General features: G+C 48.2%; 3 protein-coding genes across 4 annotated transcripts; 2 read left to right on the plus strand and 1 right to left on the minus strand.

Moving 5' to 3' along the window:
- The first annotated feature begins 656 nt into the window (after positions 1-656).
- LOC114441225 (solute carrier family 12 member 2) lies at positions 657-15,036 on the plus strand. The gene is made up of 26 exons (XM_028414026.1): positions 657-1,778; positions 2,315-2,437; positions 2,564-2,639; positions 2,888-2,983; positions 3,056-3,195; positions 3,276-3,386; positions 4,243-4,351; positions 4,444-4,571; positions 4,972-5,056; positions 5,148-5,296; positions 9,133-9,240; positions 9,465-9,588; positions 9,669-9,770; positions 9,946-10,101; positions 10,200-10,299; positions 10,409-10,520; positions 10,703-10,843; positions 10,921-11,027; positions 11,105-11,184; positions 11,261-11,401; positions 11,475-11,588; positions 13,712-13,823; positions 13,903-13,989; positions 14,066-14,201; positions 14,275-14,342; positions 14,558-15,036. Exons 1-26 carry the CDS (start codon positions 1,317-1,319, stop codon positions 14,691-14,693), a joined length of 3,303 nt encoding a protein of 1,100 aa, XP_028269827.1. The 5' UTR covers positions 657-1,316; the 3' UTR covers positions 14,694-15,036.
- Positions 15,037-15,716: 680 nt separating this feature from the next.
- nudt12 (nudix (nucleoside diphosphate linked moiety X)-type motif 12) lies at positions 15,717-18,733 on the plus strand. Of its 2 annotated transcripts, none has more exons than XM_028414034.1 (8): positions 15,717-15,810; positions 16,345-16,551; positions 16,830-17,136; positions 17,207-17,465; positions 17,538-17,705; positions 17,782-17,895; positions 17,983-18,182; positions 18,302-18,733. In XM_028414034.1, the coding sequence occupies exons 2-8, from the start codon at positions 16,346-16,348 to the stop codon at positions 18,410-18,412; spliced, it is 1,365 nt and encodes a 454-aa protein (XP_028269835.1). In that variant the 5' UTR covers positions 15,717-15,810; position 16,345; the 3' UTR covers positions 18,413-18,733. The 2 variants fall into 2 exon arrangements, with proteins under 2 accessions (XP_028269835.1, XP_028269836.1); XM_028414035.1 differs by having other exon boundaries at positions 16,830-17,105; positions 17,320-17,465.
- On the minus strand, positions 18,544-25,009 carry LOC114441227 (interleukin-6 receptor subunit beta). The gene is made up of 15 exons (XM_028414029.1): positions 24,760-25,009; positions 23,912-24,016; positions 23,626-23,740; positions 23,422-23,552; positions 22,662-22,792; positions 22,243-22,402; positions 22,081-22,163; positions 21,791-21,992; positions 20,937-21,122; positions 20,506-20,604; positions 20,136-20,276; positions 19,919-20,053; positions 19,693-19,777; positions 19,492-19,573; positions 18,544-19,288 (listed from the first exon to the last, which is right to left on the minus strand). The coding sequence occupies exons 1-15, from the start codon at positions 24,833-24,835 to the stop codon at positions 18,788-18,790; spliced, it is 2,232 nt and encodes a 743-aa protein (XP_028269830.1). The 5' UTR covers positions 24,836-25,009; the 3' UTR covers positions 18,544-18,787.
- Positions 25,010-25,042: the final 33 nt, after the last annotated feature.

Raw genomic sequence — 25,042 nt, forward strand, 5'->3', positions numbered from 1 at the left:
GATAATGAAGTGACCTTTTTTGTTTGTTGTCACAGCCATGTTTAAACTTGTTAGTTCATCTCAATAAACATTAAACATACTGATTTCACTGATGTTAATGTTAAAACAAGTGATGGAGCTACTTTAAAGCTTAGAATGGCCAACCTATAAAATATGTTGCTCTTTTTTACATTTTAGTCTCAAAGGTCTTAATTGAGGTTTTGTATTATCTTGAATTGATCAGGGCCTGCAGTTTACATTTTCCCCACATGGGGTCAGTGTTCAGTGTGTAAAATCTTCTTCAGCAGATGCCTCCAGAGAGAGCTCACTCTGAGTCAGAGATCTCCAGGTGAGGACGGAGAGCACACCCCAAAACCAGAATTAACCCTGCCCTCAACTTTCAATCTGAATTAACCTCTAATATTAAAACTCTGTATTTATTGTTTGGCTCCAGCATCAAGAGCTTCGACAGAGAAAGCAGCCATTGTTCTTTATGGTAATGCTGCTGCTGCTGCCTCCATTCGTGCGTATCTTGGCTTCTGTGTGAATGTCTCAGTGTGTCACCAGTACTGATGACAAATGTCTTTGTTTAATGCTCTCTCACACACACACACAGTCACAGATTCGGTGTCCTTCGCCGATATTACGCACAGTTCTCTGCCGTGCGTCCTGACGCATCCAACTGCCAAAGTTCACCAGGACACAGCAGAATATTTAATAGAATCTGCAATTGTATTTCTGCGATTTAATAAACTTTGGAAAACGTTTGGGGAAAATGCTATTGACATCCAAGGCGATTCTGCTGGAGCATTTACTGCGTAATGAGCGTGGTGCGTAATGCGCATCGATCCAACCTTTCGTCTCCTTGCTCCTCCTCTTTGTGCACAGTGCTCCTGGGCTGTGACGAGCAGGATTAAAAGAGAGGAGGAGACAAAGAGAGAGATGACAATAAAGCATTTGAGTCACCATCTGAGGGGAGAGACGCTGCCAATCTGTGGATAGATGGACGGATACTAGAGAGGGAGCGCGAGAGTGACTTGGTGTCTTTTACGCACGGTGGACTCAGAACTTTGCTGTGCGTCCTGGCGCAGCATAAGGAGGACGTCAGAAAAATAATGACAGTTTGTAACTTTAACTTTTTATGGATAAATGTTTGATTCGGAGTCCATTCTTATCTCTCTCCGTGCATGTCCTCGCGCTGAGCTGTTAGTGGCTTATTAAATGCTGCGGCTCTCCTTCGGTTCTTCGGAGCAGGTCCAGTATTCACGGTAACCGTTTGTCTCTGGGTGCATCACTGTAGTGCACTACTCCTGGTTGTTTCATCTATCCGGGCGAACATGTCGGGGCAGAAACCGTCCTTGAGGAGCGAGGGCTCCCCACAGAGCCGTTTCCAGGTGGATGTGGTGACGGAGGCATCATCATCATCTGCAGCGCACCAGACCCAAGCTGCTGGCCCTGGCTCCGGGGAAGGATCCAGGCCTTCTGATGAGTCCAAAGGACGGTTCAGGGTGGTGGGCTTTCTGGATACGGGCGCGCTGGGCAGTGCGATGGACATCGGGCTTCCACCGGATGTCTCCCACGAGCCTGAGATGAAGAGCGACTCTGTGAGCCTCCACTCCACAGGCACGGGCCACACGCACATCTCCGACTCCCATTCCAACACCTACTACATGAGAACCTTCGGACACAACACCATAGACGCGGTGCCCAACATCGAATTCTACCGGCAGACGGCTGCGCCTTTTGGAGAGAAGCTGACCAGACCGTCACTGTCGGAGCTGCACGATGAACTGGATAAAGTAACAAAACCTTTGTCACTTTAAAGAACACGTGTCACCAGGGCGCACACTCAGAGCAAAAACTTCAAAACATACATTTAGATTGTATTAAATATTACTGTGTATCAGTTTAAATGAAACTAACCCACCTGATGAGAAAAGACCCTTCAGTCTTTGCCCACACAATACTCACCACACAGCAGGCCTCAGCATCTCCCACTCCTCACATTCAAGGTAATATAGAGGCTCATTGTACAGTAACAGTGAGCACTTAAAGAGGCCTCAGAGGCCCCAGAGGGCCCTGCATCTCACCAAGATCACTTTTATGACAACACTGACTCACTGAGAGATCCTTCCTTTGGCCTGTAAGTGTCTCCAAACATGAGACATCCCATAGTTTATGTTTTACGAGGATGGAGGGGAGCACTCTGAACAAAAAGAGAGATTAGAAACCTAGAAAAAAATCCATTCATTTCCTGCTTAATAGTCCAAAGGTTAGAGTTAGTGTCTGTCCGGTCAGAGCTCTTAATCCTCACCTGTTTACTTGTGGTTGTCAGGAACCCTTTGAGGATGGTCTGGCCAATGGAGAGGAGCCGTCAGCAGCAGAGGAGGCGGCGGCCTTGGCTGCAAAGGAGGGAAAGGGAGGAACAGTCAAGTTTGGATGGGTCAAAGGAGTCCTGGTTAGTCCTGGTTAGCTCAGAGCATAACGTCACAGGACACCAGCAGTCACTGAAACTCGTTATTGTCAAACAAAGATGGCGGCCATTATCTCTGCAGTCTTTTCAGTGTGTGCGTTTGTGTTGCAGATCCGCTGCATGCTGAATATCTGGGGTGTGATGCTCTTCATCAGGATGTCCTGGATCGTCGGGCAGGCTGGAATCGGTCGGTACAAATCTGTCATGTGCTCAAAGCTTTCATCTTCAGTCACACTTTTATCACATTAAACACACAATACTAGCAAGTGTCAACAGCTGCAGTTCCACCAGTGTCCACTAGAGGGCTGGCTCCAACAATGTAGAACTCTATGTAAACTCTAAAGCAGAAATGAACATGTTTACAGCCTGGTAGAGAAACGGTTTGGTTCTCATTAAGAGACACCTCTCACATGTCTTTCCTTTGTTGAAAAACAGGGCTGACCATTGCCATCATTCTGATGGCCACTCTGGTCACCACCATCACAGGTCTGTCCACCTCTGCTATAGCGACCAACGGCTTCGTACGAGGAGGTGAGGAGTACCTGAGTTGGTCCCCAGCTTTATAACGCGGTTCCTTTGTTAACTTCTAACCTTGCTGTGCAGGGGGGGCGTACTATCTCATCTCCAGGAGTCTGGGTCCAGAATTTGGAGGCTCCATCGGTCTCATCTTCGCCTTCGCCAACGCGGTGGCTGTAGCCATGTACGTGGTGGGCTTTGCAGAGACCGTGGTGGAGATGCTCAGTGTAAGAAGTGCTTTGGTGTAAGTATTCAGAGTCTCTGGTGGGAGGGGCGTCCCTCTTATTGATGTCGCTCCTGGCTGCAGGATGTCGACGCCCTGATGACTGACAAGCTGAACGACATTCGTATCGTCGGGACTCTGACCATCATCCTGCTGCTGGGGATCTCTGTGGCTGGGATGGAGTGGGAAGCTAAGGTAGGACTGAAACCTCCGTTTTCAGTGTCAGTGTCCATGAGGACTTTTTTGAGACATTTGTGAACCTGATGGTGCTCATCTATCACAGACTTGGAGGGCTCACTGAAGGAATCAAGAACATTGACTTCTAATGTAAACGTTGATTCTTCTCTTTCTTCTAACAATTCTTAAAAATAGAATATCCTGAGAACATTATATTTTTAATTTCAGGGAGTGAAAATGTAAAATATTCTGGACTTATTGAATGTGATACAAGTTTTTTCCGTTTGAATATTAGATAATAGAATACAGCTTCATTCCTGTATGTAGTTCAGTCACGTTGTCCATCATAGAAGCTCTCTCAAGTGGAAGCATATAGTAAAAAGTGGACTGAAGAAGAGAGAGGCTGCTGTCAGAGCATCCGGCTGACTGACTGTTCTCACTCATGTCAGATATACTGTGTATTTGATGTAGAGAACATCAAGTGACTCAAGTCAGACTGAAAAAAAGGATTGAAAATCAAACTTGTGTCCATACAGACCTGAAAAAAATCAGACTTGAGTCTCTTCGGCCAGTCAGCCTGATTGCAGGTCTAGAGGTTGGAGGGAGAGCAGAATCCAGATCCTAGATCACAGCATATAGCAGAAGAGTTTAGAGGATACAGATGTGAGGGAATGTTCTAGTTTCACTGATCACCTGTGAGCGGGAGTCATCAAACAGGAGAGCTGAGAGTGACCGAAACAACAAAGTGTTTTTAGATGCACCTGTAATCTTTTTTAAAGTGAGGACATTCTGATGAGAGGTGGACTAGGACCCTGGCTGTCTACAGAGCAGCGACAGTAATCCTATTTACGCCGCCCTCCCTGTCCCCCCTCAGGCTCAGATCGTCCTCCTGGTGATCCTGCTGGCAGCCATCGCAAACTACTTCTTAGGAAGCTTCATGCCATCAGAAAGCAAAGAGCCCAAAGGATTCTTTGGCTACCACAGTCAGTCTGCGTCCTGGTTCTCCCAGTACTACTGTTATACTCTATGCTGCCAGTTCATGGTCCTTCTGTTTTGGCTGTCTTTACTCCTACAGCTGCCATCTTCATAGAGAACTTCGGTCCAGACTTCAGAGACGAGGAGACCTTCTTCTCCATGTTTGCCATTTTCTTCCCTGCAGCCACTGGAATCCTGGCTGGAGCCAACATCTCCGGAGATCTCACTGTGGGTTCCTAAATATTTAAAAGTATTTTCTGACATCCTGTGCATCACATTGTTGGCTGATGTCAGAGGTGTGAATCCTTTAGCAAACTGTGATTTGGTCTCCACTTCAAAGTGGATAAAATATTGCTGTGGTCTCCAAAGTTCAATCCTGGGCTCCATTTGTTTTTTTTTGTCATACGTTTCCGCTGAACATCAAACTTTGTCTGATGATCTGAATGTGAAGCCTCCAGCTGCAGTTCAATGATCAGTGAGTGATTGGGCTTCATAGCAAAAAGGTTGCTGCAGTTTTCTGTGATGAACACATTCATACAGTTTGTTAAAATACTTTATGATCCTTAGTTCTTCAGTAAGAACCGTGCCATACACGTCCAGTTTGAGACTCTGATTTTATTGTCTTCAGGACCCCCAGTCAGCCATCCCTAAAGGCACCCTGCTGGCCATCCTCATCACAGGACTCACATATGTGGGGGTCACCATCTCTACAGGTGCACAAGTTAAAGACATCTGCAGCATTTGAAGAAAGCTGAACTGTAGTGTGTTGGTCTGCTGCTGTTACATCTGCGTGTGTGTCTGCAGGCTCCTGTGTTGTCAGAGATGCCACCGGCGACCACAATGACACGGTGAGCGACACGGTGAACTGCACCGACGCCGCCTGCACGCTGGGCTACGACTTCTCCATCTGCAAAGAGGGAGGCTGTCAGTTCGGCCTGATGAACGACTTCCAGGTAACGTACGGTGCCCGCTGTTGGCACTGCCATCACTGAACAACACACACACACAATCCACAGAGCTCCTAAAGTCCATCCCTTTGTGTGTTTGGAGTTCATTCTGAGGCTGATACCTGATCCCATCAGCTGCCCTTAGCCAGCAGGTGTTGTTTTAAGCAGGCAGGGTTAGGCCTGTTCTGACCCTAACCCTAGGCCTCTTCATGTGAACCAGGTATTGAGATCAGGACTCTGGGATCAGACTCCTTGTTGTGTGAGGCGTGTTGTCCTTCAGTGTTCCACTGATCAGATGATCTGGCGTCCAAAGCAAACGGCACCTTTCAGCATGTTGTGAGACTGATATGATGACATCAGGAATGTGTGTTACATAAAGGCCAGCACACACTGGCAGAGCGTGACGTCCATCCAAACACCCACAGCTATTGTTCTCTGTGGAAGCCGGCACGCTGGTGGTGAAGCCGTGTCAGGATAAAACATGTCCCGTTTCCCGTCGTTCACACACAGACGCCTGTTTTTTCTCTTTCTGTTCATCAGTCGTAGTATTTTAAAAAATACCTGATTTGACAAAATGAGCTGGTTGAGCTGATTTGTATTTGTAACATCATCTTTTAAATCGTCAGACATCACATGATTAATCCAGGGTGCAACTCAGACAGGGTCTCTCCACAGACCACTAGTCATATCTTGGATCCAGTGAAACATGTTGGTGGTATTCAAAATCTTTGCAGCAACTGAATTAAGAGGTCTGAAGCTCAATTTTGGCTGAGAAATCTATTTAAGACTCATGTTTCATAGCAGGAAGACGATGAGGATGATCTTTGTTTGACCACAGACCTGATAAGATCCAGATTTGACCAGGTGTCCCTGTTTCAGAGGACAGTCCCCAGGGAAACAGGAAGCAATAGCATGATAATATTTTGTGTTTTAGCTCACAGAAGATCCTTCCTGTCAGTCACTTCTTTCACTAAGTACTCGCTCCAGAGGTTTTCCTAACATGTGGACAAAGAGGGAGAAAGGTGAAGGAGAAACGAAAGAAGCTCTGAACCAGAGTGACACTGCAAGACGAACAAAAACAACAACACAGTAGTCCTTGCTTTTAGCATCATAAACTTCATTTTCTTAATTTTTCTGCATACAAAACACATCCACCTCCAAAGATAGATCCCACTGCTCCCTGTGGTGGATCCGTCCTTCCATATCTGTATAAAAAAAGCCTGAAGTAACATTGATTTAATGGTTACACGGCACATCTCTGCTGTGACGTCCTAAATCATATAAATAGGCCTTCTAACGTGTGTGTGTGAATCACACAAGGTGCATCTGGCTTCTGTGATTGTGGATGCTGTGTGTGTGAGAGAGAGAGAGAGAGAGAGAGAGAGAGAGAGAGAGAGAGAGACCCAAACAAAGTGCAAAGTGCAGCAGAGATAATAGCGACTGTTGTCTCGAGTCACAAGGTTTTGCTGCTCTGAGCTGAATGAGAGCATTGACAGCATCCACCTACACACACACACACACAGCTCAGTGACACTGATATCGCTGACATGGTGCACAGTCTCGTGTGTCTCTAAAAACAGTCGAGCTTGTTTTATTTATTTTTTCATAACAGAAAGTTTCAACACAAGCCCGTCTCAGAAATCAAAGAAAACGTACACTCAGAGTCTGTTACCATGGTAACGTGGTCCTCAAACATAACCCGATCAGGAGCAGGTTTCCGTCTGTTTTCCTGCCTGCAGAGTGCACAAACAGGGCCAGGAGTCATCCAACACTTCGCCTGTGACGTTACAAGAGTAGTTAGACACACCTCATCCCTGACTGAAGCATACACGCTTTCAACTTTCAACGTAGTTCTTTCTCTGAGTTTTTTGTAAAATATGTATTTAAACTCACCATATGAGGTTTCCAGTTGTAGCGGGGAAAACCTTTTTTTCCTCTGTTGTTGTCATGCCATCAAGACATTCCTCTGCTCCTCCATCAGCTCCATCAGTTCTAACTGTTTGGTGGGAAACGTGGTTTATATGTGGTGGAGGAGCTCAGTGAGTCTGTGTGAGACTCTAAATGTCTCCATACTGACCTGTGTTGGTCTGACTGACTGTGTCTGCTGTGTCTAACCACTGTGAGGCTACAGGGGGCTGTGGTGGGGGGACAGGTGGACAGTCCATTGTTCTTGCTGTGATCATGTGACTCATCAGTGAAGCTTCCTGGAATGGATGGAAGCTGCATTGTATGTGGTGGAAAGATGATGTCTGAGGCCACCACCTCTGTTAAGAGAAGGTTCTTCCAGCTTCACATAGATGCTTCACTGACTCCTCTTTAGACCATCTGTCCTCTCTGTCTAGGATGTGGACAAGGAGTGTTCTTTGTCTCTGAGGTGGAGGTGAACAGCTGAGTCTTGTCCTGAGGAGGTGGCTCTCCTGTGCTGAGCCATTCTTCTGTGGAGTGGTTGTTTAGTTTCTCCAATGTACAGATCAGAGCACTCCTCGCTGCACTGGACTGCATATATCACATTGCTGTGTGTCTCTGGGAGTTCTGTCCTTCAGGTGAACCAGTTTCTGTCTCAGTGTTGTCATGGGTTTGAAATGGACCGGGATGTTTCTCTGATACTCCTGACACACATGGGATGATGATGTTCTTCCTCAGCCAGTTGTTGTCCTTCCTCTTGTTGTTGGTGGGTCTTGTTTTGCCCAGTTGGGATAACTATGCGTTTTCAGGGCCTTCCTGATGTGATGTTGCTCCTTCTTTTTCCTCCTCTGAGCTGGTGGGTACAGTTTGTGCTGCTGAGGCTGGGTCTGAGGGGGACTCCTTTGTGTATCTTGGGGAGTCCATACAGGTGTGGAGTGGCCTCCCCAGGATAAAGCCAGAAGAAGAGCTTGTGGTTGATTACCTGGTTCTTTCTTTACTTTATCGGGTAGCTCAATAGCTTTTTCTTGCTAGTGGGCTCTCTCTTCAGTGTCTCATATGTGGCACCGTGTCACTGAGTGGTAGTCCTGTGTGTTGAGGACTATCGTGCATCTTCTTTTGTCTGCTGACAGGATAGTGATGTTCCGGTCTTTCTGTAGTGAGACCAAGGCCTTCCTTTCCTGTGTGGAGAGGTTGGAGAGTGGCTGTGACGTGCTCCACGTCACCGTCACCTCCTGCAGGTATCTTCAGTCAGTCAGACAATCAAAGCTCAGATCTGTTTCTCCTGTTTGGTCAGACCATGCCAGCTTTACACACTCACACACTGTAGGACACCAGACACCACACTGAATTCTGAGAAAGAATATCAACCGCACATCACATCAGACTGTACTGAGAAATGTTGATAGAAATTTGAGAACTGATGCTGGTCATGGTGACGGACAGTTTTCACCTCCACTGTGCACAATAACACAAACATACTGGAATCAAATCTGCCCCAGAAGTCCACTCTGACTCTCACAGGGTGGGCCTATGGGGTCAAAGGTCACTCTGGACACAGAAAACACGAGTCATTCCTGATTCTGTTTCCAAGAATCAGTTGGATTACCGCGAGTCAGTTCCAACAGAGAGAAATCAAACTCCTGCTGGACACATAACCAATCAGAGAGCTGAATGTAGGCAGAGACGAGCTTCACAGAGTGAATGAGTATGAATCAACAGGCTAATAGCTAACATGAGAGATAAGATAATCCTCTGTTTGGTGTGGAACTGGGGGGAGGTTTGCAGAAATGCCACCACAGAGTTATGAAAGAGCTCCTGAGCCTCCTGAGCAGGTGGAGACTCCAGAATTTAAACAGAAGTGATGATGATGACGAATCATCTCTAATTCTCTCTGCTGAAGAGTTGCTGATGTGTTTTTGTGTCTGTGTGTCGTGCAGGTGATGGGTCTGGTGTCGGCCTTCAGTCCGCTCATCACTGCAGGGATTTTCTCTGCCACTCTGTCCTCGGCGCTCGCCTCGCTGGTGAGCGCGCCCAAAGTCTTCCAGGTCAGACAGCCAAACGGTTTTATCGTGTTTATGCTCCTGATTTGTTGTCACTGCTTTCCTCAGAGCTTTATAAATAAAGTTTGGTTAAATTATTAGACAGGACTGAGGGCAGAATTAAAAAATTAAAACTATAAATGGATCCTCCTTCGTTCCCTGGTATCAGACCGAAGTTTGGTCCAATTGTCCAGAAAGCTCCTCGTCAATAACGGCCGCTCTGATTGCAGGCGCTCTGTAAGGACAACATCTACCCCGGGCTGGGCATCTTTGCAAAGGGTTATGGGAAGAACAACGAGCCTCTCCGCGGTTATGTCCTGACCTTCTGCATCGGCCTGGCCTTCATCCTCATCGGTATGCTGCCAGCGCTCCGGCCTCAGGCGGTGGGTGGAAAACTGGTCTTGTTACTGAAGCTCTGTGTTGTTGTCCGACAGCGGAGTTAAACATCATCGCTCCCATCATCTCCAACTTCTTCCTGGCCTCATACGCACTCATCAACTTCTCCGTCTTCCACTCCTCTCTTGCCAACTCTCCAGGTAAACTCTGGCTGCACTCTTGTCTTGTCACTGTCAAAAAAACGTCAGATTGTTGCTTTTATTCTCACAAAATCAGCTTTTTGCTTTTGTAGTGTCGCTAACTTCTCCACTCTGATCGATGGCATCTTCACATATTACGATGATTTTTCTGACGTTTGCTGCGTTGTCACCACAGGGTGGCGCCCTAGCTTCAAATACTACAACATGTGGGTGTCGCTGGCCGGAGCGATCCTGTGCTGCCTGGTGATGTTTGTCATCAACTGGTGGGCGGCGCTCGTCACCCTGCTCATCGTCCTCGCTCTCTACATCTACGTAGGTTACAAGAAACCCGGTGAGAACACAAAGGCGTCACACTTGATCAGGATGCGACGCTCTCGCTGCTGATGTCATCAGTGTGTCGCTTTTGTTCACGGCTGCTGTTTCCTGCAGATGTGAACTGGGGCTCGTCCACTCAGGCTCTGATCTACAACCAGGCTCTGACTCACTGCCTGAACCTGACCGGAGTGGAGGACCACATCAAAAACTTCAGGTCAGTGCAGAGGTTTGATTCTGGGCTCACTCAGACCCCTCATGGGAAGAAGAAGCTGAACCACCCTGACAGAACAGTTTAGAGTCTGATGGTGTGAACTTCCTTCCAGGCCACAGTGCTTGGTTCTGGTTGGTTACCCGAACTCTCGGCCCGCCCTGGTTCAGCTGGTTCATTCGTTCACCAAGGACGTCAGCCTCATGGTCTGCGGCCACATCCGGACTGTACGTACACACATGGAAACAGGGAAACACACACACACCTTCATTCAGCCTCAATAAGGGTGAACATAAGCCAACCTGCCGTATACCAACAAGTAAAGGAGCAGTGTGTAGAAATGATGTGTATGAGTGTGTGTGGAAACCCTTAGCTGGTCTTCAGGCCTTTCCTGTCCTCTGACTGCCAGGCGACCCGCCGGCCCAACTTTAAGGAGCTGTCTCAGGACTACGCCCGCTGTCAGCGCTGGCTCAATAAAAAACGCGTCAAGGCCTTTTACGCTCCCGTTTTTGCCGACAACATGAGGCACGGCTCACAGTTACTCCTGCAGGTACGCACAGCGCTGTGTTTGACTTCAGTCTACCTCCCTCATCACCAGTGACGAATGTGCTCTCTGCTCCTCTTCAGGCGGTCGGTTTGGGGCGCCTGAAGCCAAACACTCTGGTCATGGGTTTCAAGAACAACTGGAGCGATGGAGACATGAGAGACGTGGAGATTTACATCAACACCATACAGTAAGGGCTGGCGGCTGTGATCTGAGGAAAGCTGGAGGTTGAGCAGTGAACTCAGAGAATCCTGTGTTTTATTCCAGCGATGCCTTTGACCTGCAGTTTGGAGTGGTGATCCTTCGCCTGCAGGACGGACTGGACATCTCTCACATCCAGGGACAAGGTACGGCAGTCCTCCTCTGTGTGTCTGGCACTTTGTCTCTTTCTGTACTGCACTCTTTCTGCCTGTGTGCCTGCAGACGAGCTGCTGTCGCCACACGAGAAGGTGCCGGTCAGCACCAAAGACGTGCTGATATCTGTCAGCGTGACGAAAGACTCGGACGTGGACTCCTGTCCCTCAAAAACCACCAGCAGCCAGAGCAGCCCGCTCATCACCAGAGGTAGGCAGTTCAAACACCCTGCTCAGGACAGCCTTCTCTTCTAACTCGTTAACCTCGGTGTTCTGTGCGACAGACATCAAGTCTCCTCTGAGTCTGACCGACCAGCGCCTGCTGGAGAGCAGCCAGCAGTTCAAGAAGAAACAGGGCAAAGGAACCATCGATGTGTGGTGGCTGTTCGACGACGGAGGTCAGCTTCACCTTAACATGTTTCTATATAATGACATAAAGATGGAGAAGCTGCCATCTCACTTGTTGTTGTTGTCACAGTTTTGGTTTGTTTTTGTGTGCCGTGCAGCAGGTTTGCATTCATAGTTCAAAGTTCAGGTTAGCCAGAGACCTTCTGCATATGGAGAGAGGTGTTGCTCGAACCACTTGTCACACCACGAGCCACAGCATGCTCCACTCTGACTGGACACATCCAACGAGCCCCTATAGAGATATACACTCAACAAAAATATAAACGCAACACTTTTGTTTTTGCTCCCATGTTTCATGAGATGGACTTGAAGATCTAAACTTCATTCCAGATACACAATATTACCATTCCTCTCAAACATTGTTCACAAATCTGTCTAAATGTGTGATAGTGAGCACTTCTGCTTTGCTGAGATAATCCATCCCACCTCACACGTGTGCCACATCAAGATGCTGATCTGACATCATGATTAGTGCACAGGTGTACCTCAAACTGCCCACAATAAAAGGCCACCCTGAAATGTGCAGTTTTGTCTCACAGCAAAATGCCACAGATGCCACAAGCATTGAGGGAGCGTGCAATTGGCATGCTGACAGCAGGAATGTCAACCAGATCTGTTGCTCGTGCATTGAATGTTCATTTCTCCACCATAAGCCGTCTCCAAAGGCGTTTCAGAGAATATGGCAGTACATCCAACCGGCCTCACAACCGCAGACCACGAGTAACCACACCAGCCCAGGACCTCCACATCCAGCAGGTTCACCTCCGAGATTGTCTGAGACCAGCCACTCAGACAGCTGCTGAAACAATTGGTTTGCATAACCAAACAATTTCTGCACAAACTGTCAGAAACCGTCTCAGGGAAGCTCAACTGCATGCTCGTCGTCCTCATCGGGGTCTTAACCTGACTCCAGATCGTCGCCGTAACAGACTTGAGTGGGCAAATGCTCACATTCGATGGCGTCTAGCACGTTGGAGAGGTGTTCTCTTCACGGATGAATCTCGGTTTACATTGTTCAGGGCAGATGGCAGACAGCGTGTGTGGCGTCGTGTGGGTGAGCGCTTTGCTGATGTCAATGTTGTGGATCGAGTGGCCCATGGTGGTGGTGGGGTCATGGTATGGGCAGGCATCTGTTATGGACGAAGAACACAGGTGCATTTTATTGATGGCATTTTGAATGCACAGAGATACCGTGATGAGATCCTGAGGCCCATTGTTGTGCCATACATCCATGAACATCACCTCATGTTTCAGCAAGATAATGCACGGCCCCATGTTGCAAGGATCTGTACACAATTCTTGGAAGCTGAAAATGTCCCAGTTCTTGCATGGCCAGCATACTCACCGGACATGTCACCCATTGAACATGTTTGGGATGTGCTTGACCGGCGTATACGACAGCGTGCACCAGTTCCCACTAATATCCAGCAACTTCGCACAGCCATTGAAGAGGAGTGGACCAACATTCCACAGGCCACAATAGACAATCTGATAAACTCTATGCGAAGAAGATGTGTTGCACTGCATGAGGCAAATGGTGGTCACACCAGATACTGACTGGTTCTGAGTCCCCAGACCGCCAATAAAGCAGAAACAAAATGCACATTTCAGGGTGGCCTTTTATTGTGGGCAGTTTGAGGTACACCTGTGCACTAATCATGATGTCAGATCAGCATCTTGATGTGGCACACCTGTGAGGTGGGATGGATTATCTCAGCAAAGCAGAAGTGCTCACTATCACACATTTAGACAGATTTGTGAACAATGTTTGAGAGGAATGGTAATATTGTGTATCTGGAATGAAGTTTAGATCTTCAAGTCCATCTCATGAAACATGGGAGCAAAAACAAAAGTGTTGCGTTTATATTTTTGTTGAGTGTATATCTGAGGACTCCGGCTGTCGTGGACGGAGGACCTCCCGTCACCATCAGTCCTAATCAGTTCAGTTCTGATAAACTCTGCACTCCTAGTCATAGAGGACTATCTCACAGTGTCCTCTGGTGCCCGGACATGAACTGGAAGTGGGAGGGTTCTCTGTAGAACTGCTTTAAAGCCACCTGTTGCTGTTAGAAATGCCTGAGCTGCACTCATTTCCTAATGTGTGTGTTTCCAGGTCTGACTCTGCTGATTCCCTACCTGCTGACCAACAGGAGCAAGTGGGGTGACTGCAGGATCCGAGTGTTCATCGGCGGAAAGATAAACCGCATCGACCACGACCGCCGAGCGTGAGTCAGTCGCCGCTAACCCCCCGTATTCTGCAGGTAGACTGCAGGTTTAAAGTGCTGCTGTCTGTGTGTCCGTCAGGATGGCCACGCTGCTCAGCAGGTTCAGGATCGACTTCTCTGACATCAACGTTCTCGGAGACATCAACACCAAACCTAAGAAACACAAGTACGACTTCTGCTGCGTCCTTCATCAGCCTGCTCCACCTGTCAGTGATTCACCTCCTGAATGTGTCCTTCCACAGTAAGCTGACCTTTAAGGAGCTGATCGAGCCGTACAGGCTGAAGGAGGACGACATGGAGCAGGAGGCCGCCGAGAGGCTGAAGGCCCAGGAACCCTGGAGGATCACCGACAATGAACTGGAGCTCTACAAGGCCAAGGTGCGCACACACACACACACACACACAGCGCAGACAGATCCACGCTGATCTCTGTTGTGTGTGTGACTTTCAGACCAACCGTCAGATCAGGCTCAGCGAGCTGCTGAAGGAACACTCCAACTCCGCCAAGCTCATCGTCATGTAAGAACTGCTGCTCACCGCACATTCAGTAAAAACACCAAGCGTCAATTGGAAGCATGTCGCCATGGATACAGCACAGTAGACTGAGAGCTGAGGCTCAAACTGTGGTTAAATTTAGGTGTTTAGGAAGATTTGTTGTTTTTCAAGAATCTATTTTCTTTCATTATAACTCTGTGTGTGTGTGTCTGTGTCTGTGTCTGTGTGTGTGTGTGCAGGAGCATGCCTTTGGCGAGGAAGGGAACGGTGTCAAGCGCCCTCTACATGTGTTGGCTGGAAACTCTGTCCAAAGACGTCCCACCGCTGCTGCTGGTCCGAGGAAACCACCAGAGCGTTCTCACCTTCTACTCCTAACACACACACACACACAGACACACACAGAGTCCGCGCACTAACACTCACTGTGTTGGCTTCCACAGAACGCTCTAACTTCCATTTGGATTAATTTGTGTACATTTTTTTTAATTAACAAATTAATCAACCAATCAATATTTAGATTGATTTGATCTGTAATAATAGAGACGGGCTGTATATTCATTCTGCTGCAGGTTTTATGAGAATGAGTGTAACTTATTAAATTAAAGGATTTAATGGAGGTTCCTGAATGTTCAGGCGTGCTGTGATTTTAAGGTGGACTCCCAAAGGTAACACAAGTTTATTTTGTATAAATTATTTTAATAAAGTATTAACTAAACCACAGGTGTGTTCGTTTCAGTTCTATCAGCAGCTCACTGACATTCGAAGGTATTGACGTCGGCCCTCAGAGATGAATCCTTTTGGATTATTTTCAGCATCATGGTTAAACATGATGACTCTGGAGATATTTCAGTGTTTAGTTTGTGAGCACAAGGAAAGGAAGAAACTCTCTGAAATCAGTTACAAGAGGAGTGTTGTAACTGATTTCAGAGTTTCTTCCATTTTGATTGTTAATAAGCAGTCTTCATGTTTTTGCATTGTCTTGTCTGTAGTATAATATTATTTTTATTTTTATATTCATTTCATATATTTGTATATTCATTATTAATAAAAAAATATGTTTTAAAAAATCTATTCTAATTCTGAAGCTACTGAAAATAATGTTTTTGCATTGAAAACATTTAAAAATAATAATAATAAACCAAAAATACAGATCTGTGATCTTATTTCTCTCCTGCAGTTATAGAATTTGTCTCAGTACCTGGTCACGTGACATATAGAAGAGAGTTGAATACAAATTAATATTTTTTTTCCCAATTCCTATAAATGCTACATGAAGCATGATTTTAAATAACTTATATAAACTACGAGACTAAAGTATGTTTTTAAAACTTTGCCCTTTTAGTAAATAGGTTGCGCACTGTCGTTATTATTGCGTAATGCTTAGAAATACGACGGGTACCTGAAGGCAGCACCGGTCTGATCAGCGTCGCTGTTGCTCCTGAACGCAGCTCGTCGTTGCAGTGAGGAGGAAACAAACGGCTCCGAGCTGAAGGTGAGAGAGAAACTTCACAACATTTAAACCTCAGACTCGACCCGTGCACGGTCCTGACCGTTTATCCGCGCTTTGACGGCGGATAAACGGTCAGGTTCCCCCCGGGTTTGTGTTGCAGTTTCCCGGACAGTTAGCGGAGCAGTGGCGGCGGCTACACGGGACATGAGCTCGGCGGGTCAGCCGGTGTGAACAGACTTTTACCGCTTTCTACCCGGGAATTTACCTCTGAAACACGCCTCTGTGTTCCTGTTTAGTTTGTTTTGTTACAGCGTGAGATGTTTGGCAGGCGTAACCCGACGTCACTGTGATTGACAGCCGTGTGCACCAATGAGACAGGGAGAAGGAAATAACTGACGCAGATTTACGTAGTGACGTTTCATGAATAATTAGTGTGATTTCGGAGTTACGATTTTATTACATATCTAAATTAATTTATTTAAATGTTCAGTTTTTACATTGATATATTTCTGGATTAAAGTCACTTGTTTTATAATTATTAATTATTACCTCTGACCTGTGCCGCCTGGCGGTCAGGATGACGAGCCTCCAGCTGAGCGCCAAAGAGGAGATGGTGGAGAAGTTTCTGGATGCTGCAGCCAGAGGAGACCTGAGCCAGGTGTCGGCCCTGCTGACCCGCGTCCCCTCGCTCCTCAACCAGACCGGGTACAGCGGCTGGACGGCGCTGATGCTCGCAGCTCGCAACGGACACTACCATGTGGTGGAAGGGCTGCTGTCACACGGGTACAAGGGGTTAATGTTTGTTTGCATGTCAGTGGTAATTTAAAGCTGCGATAATCAGCTAGCTCAATGAACAACACAGCCTGTTTGTGTAATTGTTGTAAAATATTTTTTTTTACTTTATTCTAATAATTTTTTGGCTCCAATACACTGTTATAAATGACCGAACACAATGTGAAGCTGCAGCTCAGAAACTATAAAACACTGTAAAGAAAGTAAAGGAGCTAAAAGACTAAAGACACTGAACGCACAACATTAATGAAACTTCTTTCCTCCTGAAGCTGTGATAAGTTCTTGGTGAACAGCTCGTCACAGACCGCCTATGACGTGTCCAAGTTCTGGGGCCACAGACACGTCTCCAACCTGCTGAGCCGGACAGATGAGGGCTGCCAGCGGGTCCTGCCGGGCACCGACCTCAGCCCGCAGGAGAACTACTTCAGCTGCGAGCCGCTGGACCGGCTGAGTGCCAAGAGGACGGATAAGGTCTGGTTAGAGGACAGACAGAGTGCCCCAGATACAGTCTACCTCCTGTTCTCCAGCCTCAGCCCCATGGTCAGCTCCTCCCAGGAGGAGGACGGTGGAGCGGCGGTGCGTCACTGAGCACACACCTGAAATCTCTGCAGTCCCACAGATCTGCTAACCTGTGTGTGTCCAACAGGCTGAGACCAAACTGTGCCGCTTCACATATGAGGCAGTGAAAGACCTGATCCAGAAACCTTCAGCGGTGCTCATCTTCCTCGGAGTGGAGAGAAGGAAGAACCGCTCCTCCTCCTCCTCCTCTCAGGAGCCTCCTGCCTGGTTTGCCATCAGCTCAGATGAAGACGCTGCTGAGCTGCTGAAACGCTGCAGAGAAAAGAGCTGCTCCTTCCCGAAGACCCCCAACAGAGACCTGCTGAATCTGAACGAGGAGGACGCAGGTGAGGAGGACACCATCGGTGTGCGAGCTGGTTTTTAATCTGGATGTAATCCCTCTCCCCTCATCCTTACAGGAGTGGTGGCTCAGGCTCGGTCGGTGCTGGCCTGGCACAGCCGCTACAGCTTCTGCCCGACCTGCGGCAGCAGCACCCGGCTGGAGGAGGGAGGGCACAAGAGGAGCTGCCTGAACTCCGACTGCAGCAGCCTGCGGGGCGTCCACAACACCTGCTACCCAAGAGTCGGTACGAACCTCCACCCATCAGACATGAAGCTGGAGGAACAGTAAGCCCAGCAGTAACAGAGGGTGTGTGTTTTCAGACCCAGTGGTCATCATGCTGGTGATCCACCCTGATGGAAACCACTGCTTACTGGGCAGGAAGAAGATCTTCCCAGCTGGGATGTTTTCCTGTCTGGCTGGGTTTGTGGAACCTGGTATCACACACACTCTCACACAGACACACACTCACACACACAAACTTGAGGAGACCCAGTAAAGATGATCTCATGCTCCCCCTGCAGGGGAGACGATGGAGGAGGCGGTGAGGAGGGAGGTGGAGGAGGAGAGCGGCGTGAAGGTCGGACCGGTTCAGTACGTCTCCTGCCAGCCCTGGCCGATGCCCTCCAACCTCATGATTGGCTGCCTCGCTGTCGCCATATCGACCGACATCAAGGTGGATGAGAACGAGATCGAGGAAGCTCGGTGGTTTCCACGGCAACAGGTACATACGTAACAGCTCGCGCTATTAGCATAATTATCTACTGATGACGAGGTCACAGTGCGGTGATGGATTGGTTCTGAAACACCCACAGTGTGTAATCAAACTTTTTTTAAATGTAGGTGATCGACTCTCTGTTCAGAGGAGCTCGTCCCGCCTTCACCGTCCCTCCACGACAGACCATCGCACACCAGCTGATCAGACACTGGATCCACATGAACTCTAACCTCTGACCCGAAACCTCCCACCGAGCTGAAGCAGACCTCCACAGGGTCAGAGCGAATCATAACATTCCTCAGAACAGACCAGACCTCAGGTTCAGACTGCGTCTGACGACGGGTCGGAGGAAAAGTACACAGTTAGGTTGAAGAGTAACCTTTTAGTAAGTGTAATCATTAACATACATGTTAATCATTGGACTTCATGAAACCCTGAAAGCTGAACTGAACTCCAACTCCCAGAATGCACTGGTTTCTGCTCAAACAGCCAATCACAGTAACATAAATCTTTTTGTGTTTTTCTTGAAGTCTGAAATTAAAGAACACCACCTGTAATGAGCTGTAATGAGCCTCACAGCCACCAGGGGTCACTAACTTCCTGACAGCCCTTTAACAGCTGTCCGTCAGCTGGTCAGAGCGGGTCGGCTCTGTGTTTGGTAAATACTCCGGCTCACACATCAGACGGGTCCGTTCTGTTTCAGCGTCACGTTCTCCCACAAAGGAGAAGCGCACATATACCGCCTCACAGGTCACCTGACCACCACACCTCACGCTCGGCTCAGTGTGATTGGCCATCTGAGGGACGTCACCCTGCCGGTCTTCTTCTTCTTCTATGTGAGGAAGCAGAGCGACGTCTCGGCTCTCCTCCATCTCGGGGATGAAGACTTCATCATCAGACCGACGGGCCTGCAGTGAAGAGGCCTCTTGCTGCTCCGAGGCGGCGGCGGACACGTAGTCTGCATCCAGCCGGATGAGGAGGCGGCTGATCGACGGCGTGTCTCCGTGTTCAATTGGCGGTTTTGGATCCACCATGATGAGGCTTTTCTTGACGAGGACTTCAGTCACCTGGAGGTCCTCCACAACCAGGATGTTGGTCCCCTCTGCACCTTTCTGTTGGAGGAAAACAACAATGAGACTACAGAGGCTCCTCAGCACTGACACACAACAGGTGGAAGGACACAACATGAGTGCGAGTGTGTGTCTGCGTGGCTTTTGTGTGGTCTCTCTTACACCTCTTGCAGTCACTTTGCGTCTTTTTGTGGTCACTGTGTGTGTTTGCAGTGTGTGTACAAAAGCAGCAAAGATCCGATCACCTCGAGGTTCGGGTCCATCAGCCACCGGCCCGATGTGCTTCCTCGAGGGCTGGAAATGGGCGGGAAGAAGTACGACTTGTACCTGCACAGTGAAGCCCGCACAGCATCAACAACACCGGGTCCTCCTCCTGATCCTCATCAATACATCTGATCTGATCATTGTTCTAATAACAACACGTTTACTGTCAGATCAACACTCACACAGTCCTGGACAGGATGGCGATGATTAACACGACGACAGCCAGCAGCAGCAGAGGCGTCGCCGTAGCAACCACAGGAACCTCATCTGAAACGAACGATAAAATGTCAGTTTAAATATAAATAATAAAAGAACGCTTAGTAAGACAGACATGACATTATAATCACATTTAAACACATACACAGTCACATGGAAACACACACACTTCCTGTCTGAGGTGACGCTCACCGAAAGACGTCACCACTGGGACGATGCTCCTAGAAATGTTGTCAGCCAATAGGAGGAGAGAATACTGAGCGTTGGGTGTCAGGTTGAGGAAGGTGTGCTGCGATTGGTCGGGGTACAAAGTCAGAGCAGGGCCACCTGTGATTACAGAGGGTCCGGATATCATCAGTCAGGCGGACGAAAGTCTGAAGAGACGGACAGAACACGGGCGAAGACCCACCGCGTCCATCGGAGTGTCTCCTGAGCATCGCTCTGTATCGGCTCACTCTGATTGGTCCAGACGTCCTCCGCCACACACACACAGCGGTCACCGTCGTTTTAGTCACATGGATGACGTTCAGGCTGACGGCCTCCATCAGAGCTGGGAGGGAGCACACAGCGTCAAACACACCTTCATCCTTCCTTTCCTCTTCATTCCCTGTATCCTTCCCTCCTTCCTCTCTCTATTCCTCCCCCCTTTTTCTTCTTCCTCTCTTTCTTGCTCCCACTTTCCACATTTCATGCAGCCTCTTTCATTCTCCCTCTCTTAATTCCCTCCCTCGGCCTCTGTGAAGTCACATCCAGAATCCTCCTCATATCTCTGGTGTTACCTCCGTGCTGCAGACTGGCAGGCAGAGACTCAGGAGGTCCACACTGCTGCTGGTGGACGGGGAACACACTGATCAGGTAGGACTCATCAGGATCCACATCTGGACACACACACACACACACACACACACTCTGTAAAGAGGATGTTTAAAGCACTTTGTTCAATACACTTTCATAACACATGTGATGGGTTAGAGTGTATCATAGCTGAGCATCTCTCACACACACTTCCTCCTGTTTTAGTAAACTATGAGATTTATTAATGATAACAGGAACTCTATCACGTGTGTGTGTAATCTGTGTCATCATCTGGAACAGGATGCTGTTGTTAAATTGATCAGCGTTAAAGGTGCAGCAGCTCCAGACACTTGGTGCAGCTGCATCAGATATCATCATGTCTGAATTCACCAATCAGCTGAACATCCGTCAGCACCTTGTATGACAGCGGAGGTGATGGAGGTGATGACTGAGGACCAGCGGAGGGTTGATGAACTCGTCTCAGAGCGCCACTGGACAACAAAATGGCTGACAGGCAGGGTGGAGGCCTCCCACTGCACCAGGAGGGATTTGTTGCCCGGGTAGAAGCTGGAAACCCACAAGTTTCTGACGGAGGGCGGAGCTGCAGAGGACGGAGACAGGACGGGTCAATGGACTTTAAACCTGTTCGTCCAACAGAGAGGACACACTCCGGTCCAGGCCAGAGCTGCAGGACCTCAGAGGGGACGGTCACTGCTGCGGGACCGGCTGAACATGTCTCATAGTGTGTGTTTTTATTTGTGTTTATTTACAGTGTTTGTTGTAATGTGTGTGGACTTCAGGACGAACAGCTGCTGCTCTTTTACTGAGGATTCAAATTGAAATGCAGCATCTGGAAGTGAACTCATGTAAACTCATGTTTTAGAGGGAAGTTTTAAAATGTGCTGCGTTGCTGAGTTTTATCTGAACATCGTGTCACTGCGCTGACGCTTCCTCCGCCGAACACACACACACACACACAGGATGTTGCAAAAGTGGGAGCACGACCTTTAAAGGTGTCAGTGTAGGAGTTGACATTATCAGTGTGTGTGTGTGTGTGTGTGTGTGAGATGTCACAACCTCTGCAAGTTTGAAGATTAATCCTAGTTGCAGTCAGAGCATAGATTTCCTCCCTGCAGTCAAACTTTGACCCTGTTATAAGAAGGTTTTTAAGCGTTTCCCCGGCAACCAGCAGAAATAATCAACTTTTGATTATTCAAAAAACTGTTCAATCAATTACCATGGAAACACAACAGCCAATGTGCCTCTCACCGTCCATCCTTTGTGGGTCGATGGTGAGGCGTGCAGCCGGTCCGCAGCCCGCCGTGTTGAAGGAGCGAACAGCGACGCTGCAGTTCTTCTCCTCCTCCACCAGGAGCGCTGTCGTCTCGGTGACGTTTTGAGTCACTCCAGTGGACTCGCAGCTTACCTGGTATCCAAGGATACGAGCTCCAGCCTCCACAGGGTCAGAAGTCTGAGGAGATGTGTTCACATCCGGCGGTTTTATTTAGATTTTTTTTTTAAATTTAATATAATTATTTCATATTATGTTTGCTGCTCACCTTCCAGATGAGATGAAGAAGAGGCACATCACCTGACCCGGTTCTCTCGGCTCGGTAACACACCTGCGGAGGCCTGGAGGGCGCTGTCAACGACACATCACAGATCAGCGACTGTTCCACCATTTTTACAGCCGCCGTAGCTGTGATGTCACTTCCTGTCACCTCTGTCCTGTGTCCTTCCGCTGACGCCAAGGCTCCAGTCGCTCCAGATGCTGGACGCCCCCCTGCAGGCCACGGCGGCGCTGTAGACTGTGAATGGCTGGAGGCCTTGGATCCTCTGGGTCAGCTCCTGATCTTTGTGTGCCGGGACTGAATCTGCAGCCTCGAGACAAAAACAAGACAAAGACATGAGACACACCTTCACCATGAGGAGGTGCACACACCCCAGTGTGGTGGCAGGAACAGGGGGACCAGGACCCCCCACTTTGAGTCCTGGATCAGCAACAGGGAGCTCCTGACGTCTTTAGAGGGCGTTGCTGACGGATGCTGCAGACTTTCTGTGTTTAAAGGTCTTCACAGTTTTTCCAGCTGAGGATGGAGGTGGAGGTGTGTGTGTGTGTGTGTGTGTGTTCACTGCTGACCTGAATCCACATCTGAGAGCCGCTGAGTCTGTAGCGAAGCCGACAGCTGCCATTAGCGCTGCTCCTCCAACTCACAACTACCGAGTCCTCAGTGGAGCTGAGCACAGACAGCAGGGGCTGAGGGGGCTTGACTGAGGACAGGAGAGAGAGACTTCAGCTTCATCATCACCATCATCATCACCATCATCATCATCACCATCATCATTATCACCATCATTATCACCATCACCATCATCATCACCACCATCATCATTATTACCACCATCATCATTATCACCATCATTATCACCATCACCACCACCATAACCATCATCATCATCATCACCACCATCATCATCACCATCATCATCATCACCACCATCTTCATCATCATCATCATCATAATCACCATCACCATCACCATAATCACCATCATCATCACCACCATCATCATTATCACCATCATCATCATCATAATCACCATCATCATCATCATCATCACCATCATCACCACCATCTTCATCATCATCATCATCATAATCACCATCACCATCACCATAATCACCATCATCATCACCACCATCATCATTATCACCACCATCATCATCATAATCACCATCATCATCATAATCACCATCATCATCATCATCATCATCATCACCACCATCATCATCACCACCACCATCATCATCATAATCACCACGATCATCACCACCACCATCATCATCATCACCATCATCATCATCATCATCATCATCATCATCATCATTTCGCCTTTCACCTGCTTTACGGAGAACCACAGTGTGAGGCTGAGACCAGGTCTCCGTCCCCGTCAGGTAGTTCCTGATCCGGGCTGTCACGTTAAGGACGGCTGCCGGGTTGAAGATGCCTCGACAGGAATAGACGCGTTTACTGAAGAGGAGATGAAGAGGAGATGAACAGATGTTTCCTGTGGATTTTGAAGGTCAGTGTGGAGCCGCTTCACCTGCTGAAGATCAGAGAGGCGTCAGTCAGGCTGTCAGACTCCAGACTCCAGGCACACGTCATGGACCGGACCTGGTCTGCAGACCGCTGGTAGTAACAGGACATGTTGAGGGTCTCTGCACCGAAACAACAACAATACAGCCTCAGACCACTGATCAAGAGGGGGTGACACACAGCACAGGGCTGTAAGCCTGTCTGACCTTTAACCTTTCAACAATAACACATAAACACCTGAGTGAAACCCAACAACAACCAGACCCACCAAGTGTGTGTGTGTGTGTGCTCACCCTGAACAGATGAAGGCGGCCGTGGGCTGCAGTCTCTGGGGTCGGTGACACACACAGGTTTATTTCCTTCACACTGCTGCAGCTCCGAGTGTCTCACCGTCACTTCTGACACACAAACCAGCACAAAATCACACGTGATGCTCATGGTACACATTCACTAACACTAGTCCACACATCAGAACTAAAACCACTTCAATATTTAATGAAGAAGGAAGTGTGTCGACTAAACTAAGACTTATTTTGACATTAAATGTCACTGTAGCTCTTTGGCTTTCATTGCGTTTTGTTGTCGGAGCTTCTCCCCGTGCTTCCACATGCTTGTTACCTGGTGACTCTGAGTTGCTCGCAGGTGTGAGTGCTGGTTTGTGTATGTTGCCCTGCGATGGACGGGTGACCCGTCCAGGGGGAACCCGCCTCTCTCCCATGGATCGCTGGCAGAGCCTCCAGGGTTCAGAACATGGATGATTTTGTCTATTTAACTCTGTTGATGCACTTGCGGCTTTATTTCTTCACCCACCTGTTTTAGTGCAGCTCTCATCTATTTTCATCTCATTTCATTTTTATAGTTTTATTTATTAATTCTGATTTCTGTCTCTGTCGTCCTCTCTGATTGGTTGTTTATCAGCTCATCAATCATCTGTGAAGCACTTTAAAGTTTGCAAACCATAAACACATTTAGCTGGAAAAACCAACAACCACTTGTTTCTTTTTTTAAAGTTGAGTCATCAGTGTGCTGGAACATAAACACACCAAAGCTTCAGACCCACAAATAATCTGAGCATCAGTCATCACTGTAAATCAAGACATAAAATCTGTCTCTGATTCAGGAATGTGTGTGAGCGACTCACCGAGAGAAACCCCGCCGTGCAGGAGGAGGCAGCTCACGGCACAGAGCTGCAGCTGGAGGCACCAGACGTCCATCATAGGATGAGTAAAAGACAGAGTGCAGCTTCTACCGTCTCCTCCTGATGGCCTCCAACCGCCTCAGGAAGTTGCTGCATCCAACACATCAGCTGTTTGTCCTCGACGCCCTGTGAAAAGCGGCACGACAGCAACATGAAGCCACGAGCGACGTGATGAAGAAGTGCTGCGGGGACCCAAACCTTTACATCCGCATGACAAACCTGGTGT

Source organism: Parambassis ranga, chromosome 9 (assembly GCF_900634625.1).
Source record: "Parambassis ranga chromosome 9, fParRan2.1, whole genome shotgun sequence".
Classification (NCBI taxonomy): domain Eukaryota; kingdom Metazoa; phylum Chordata; class Actinopteri; family Ambassidae; genus Parambassis; species Parambassis ranga.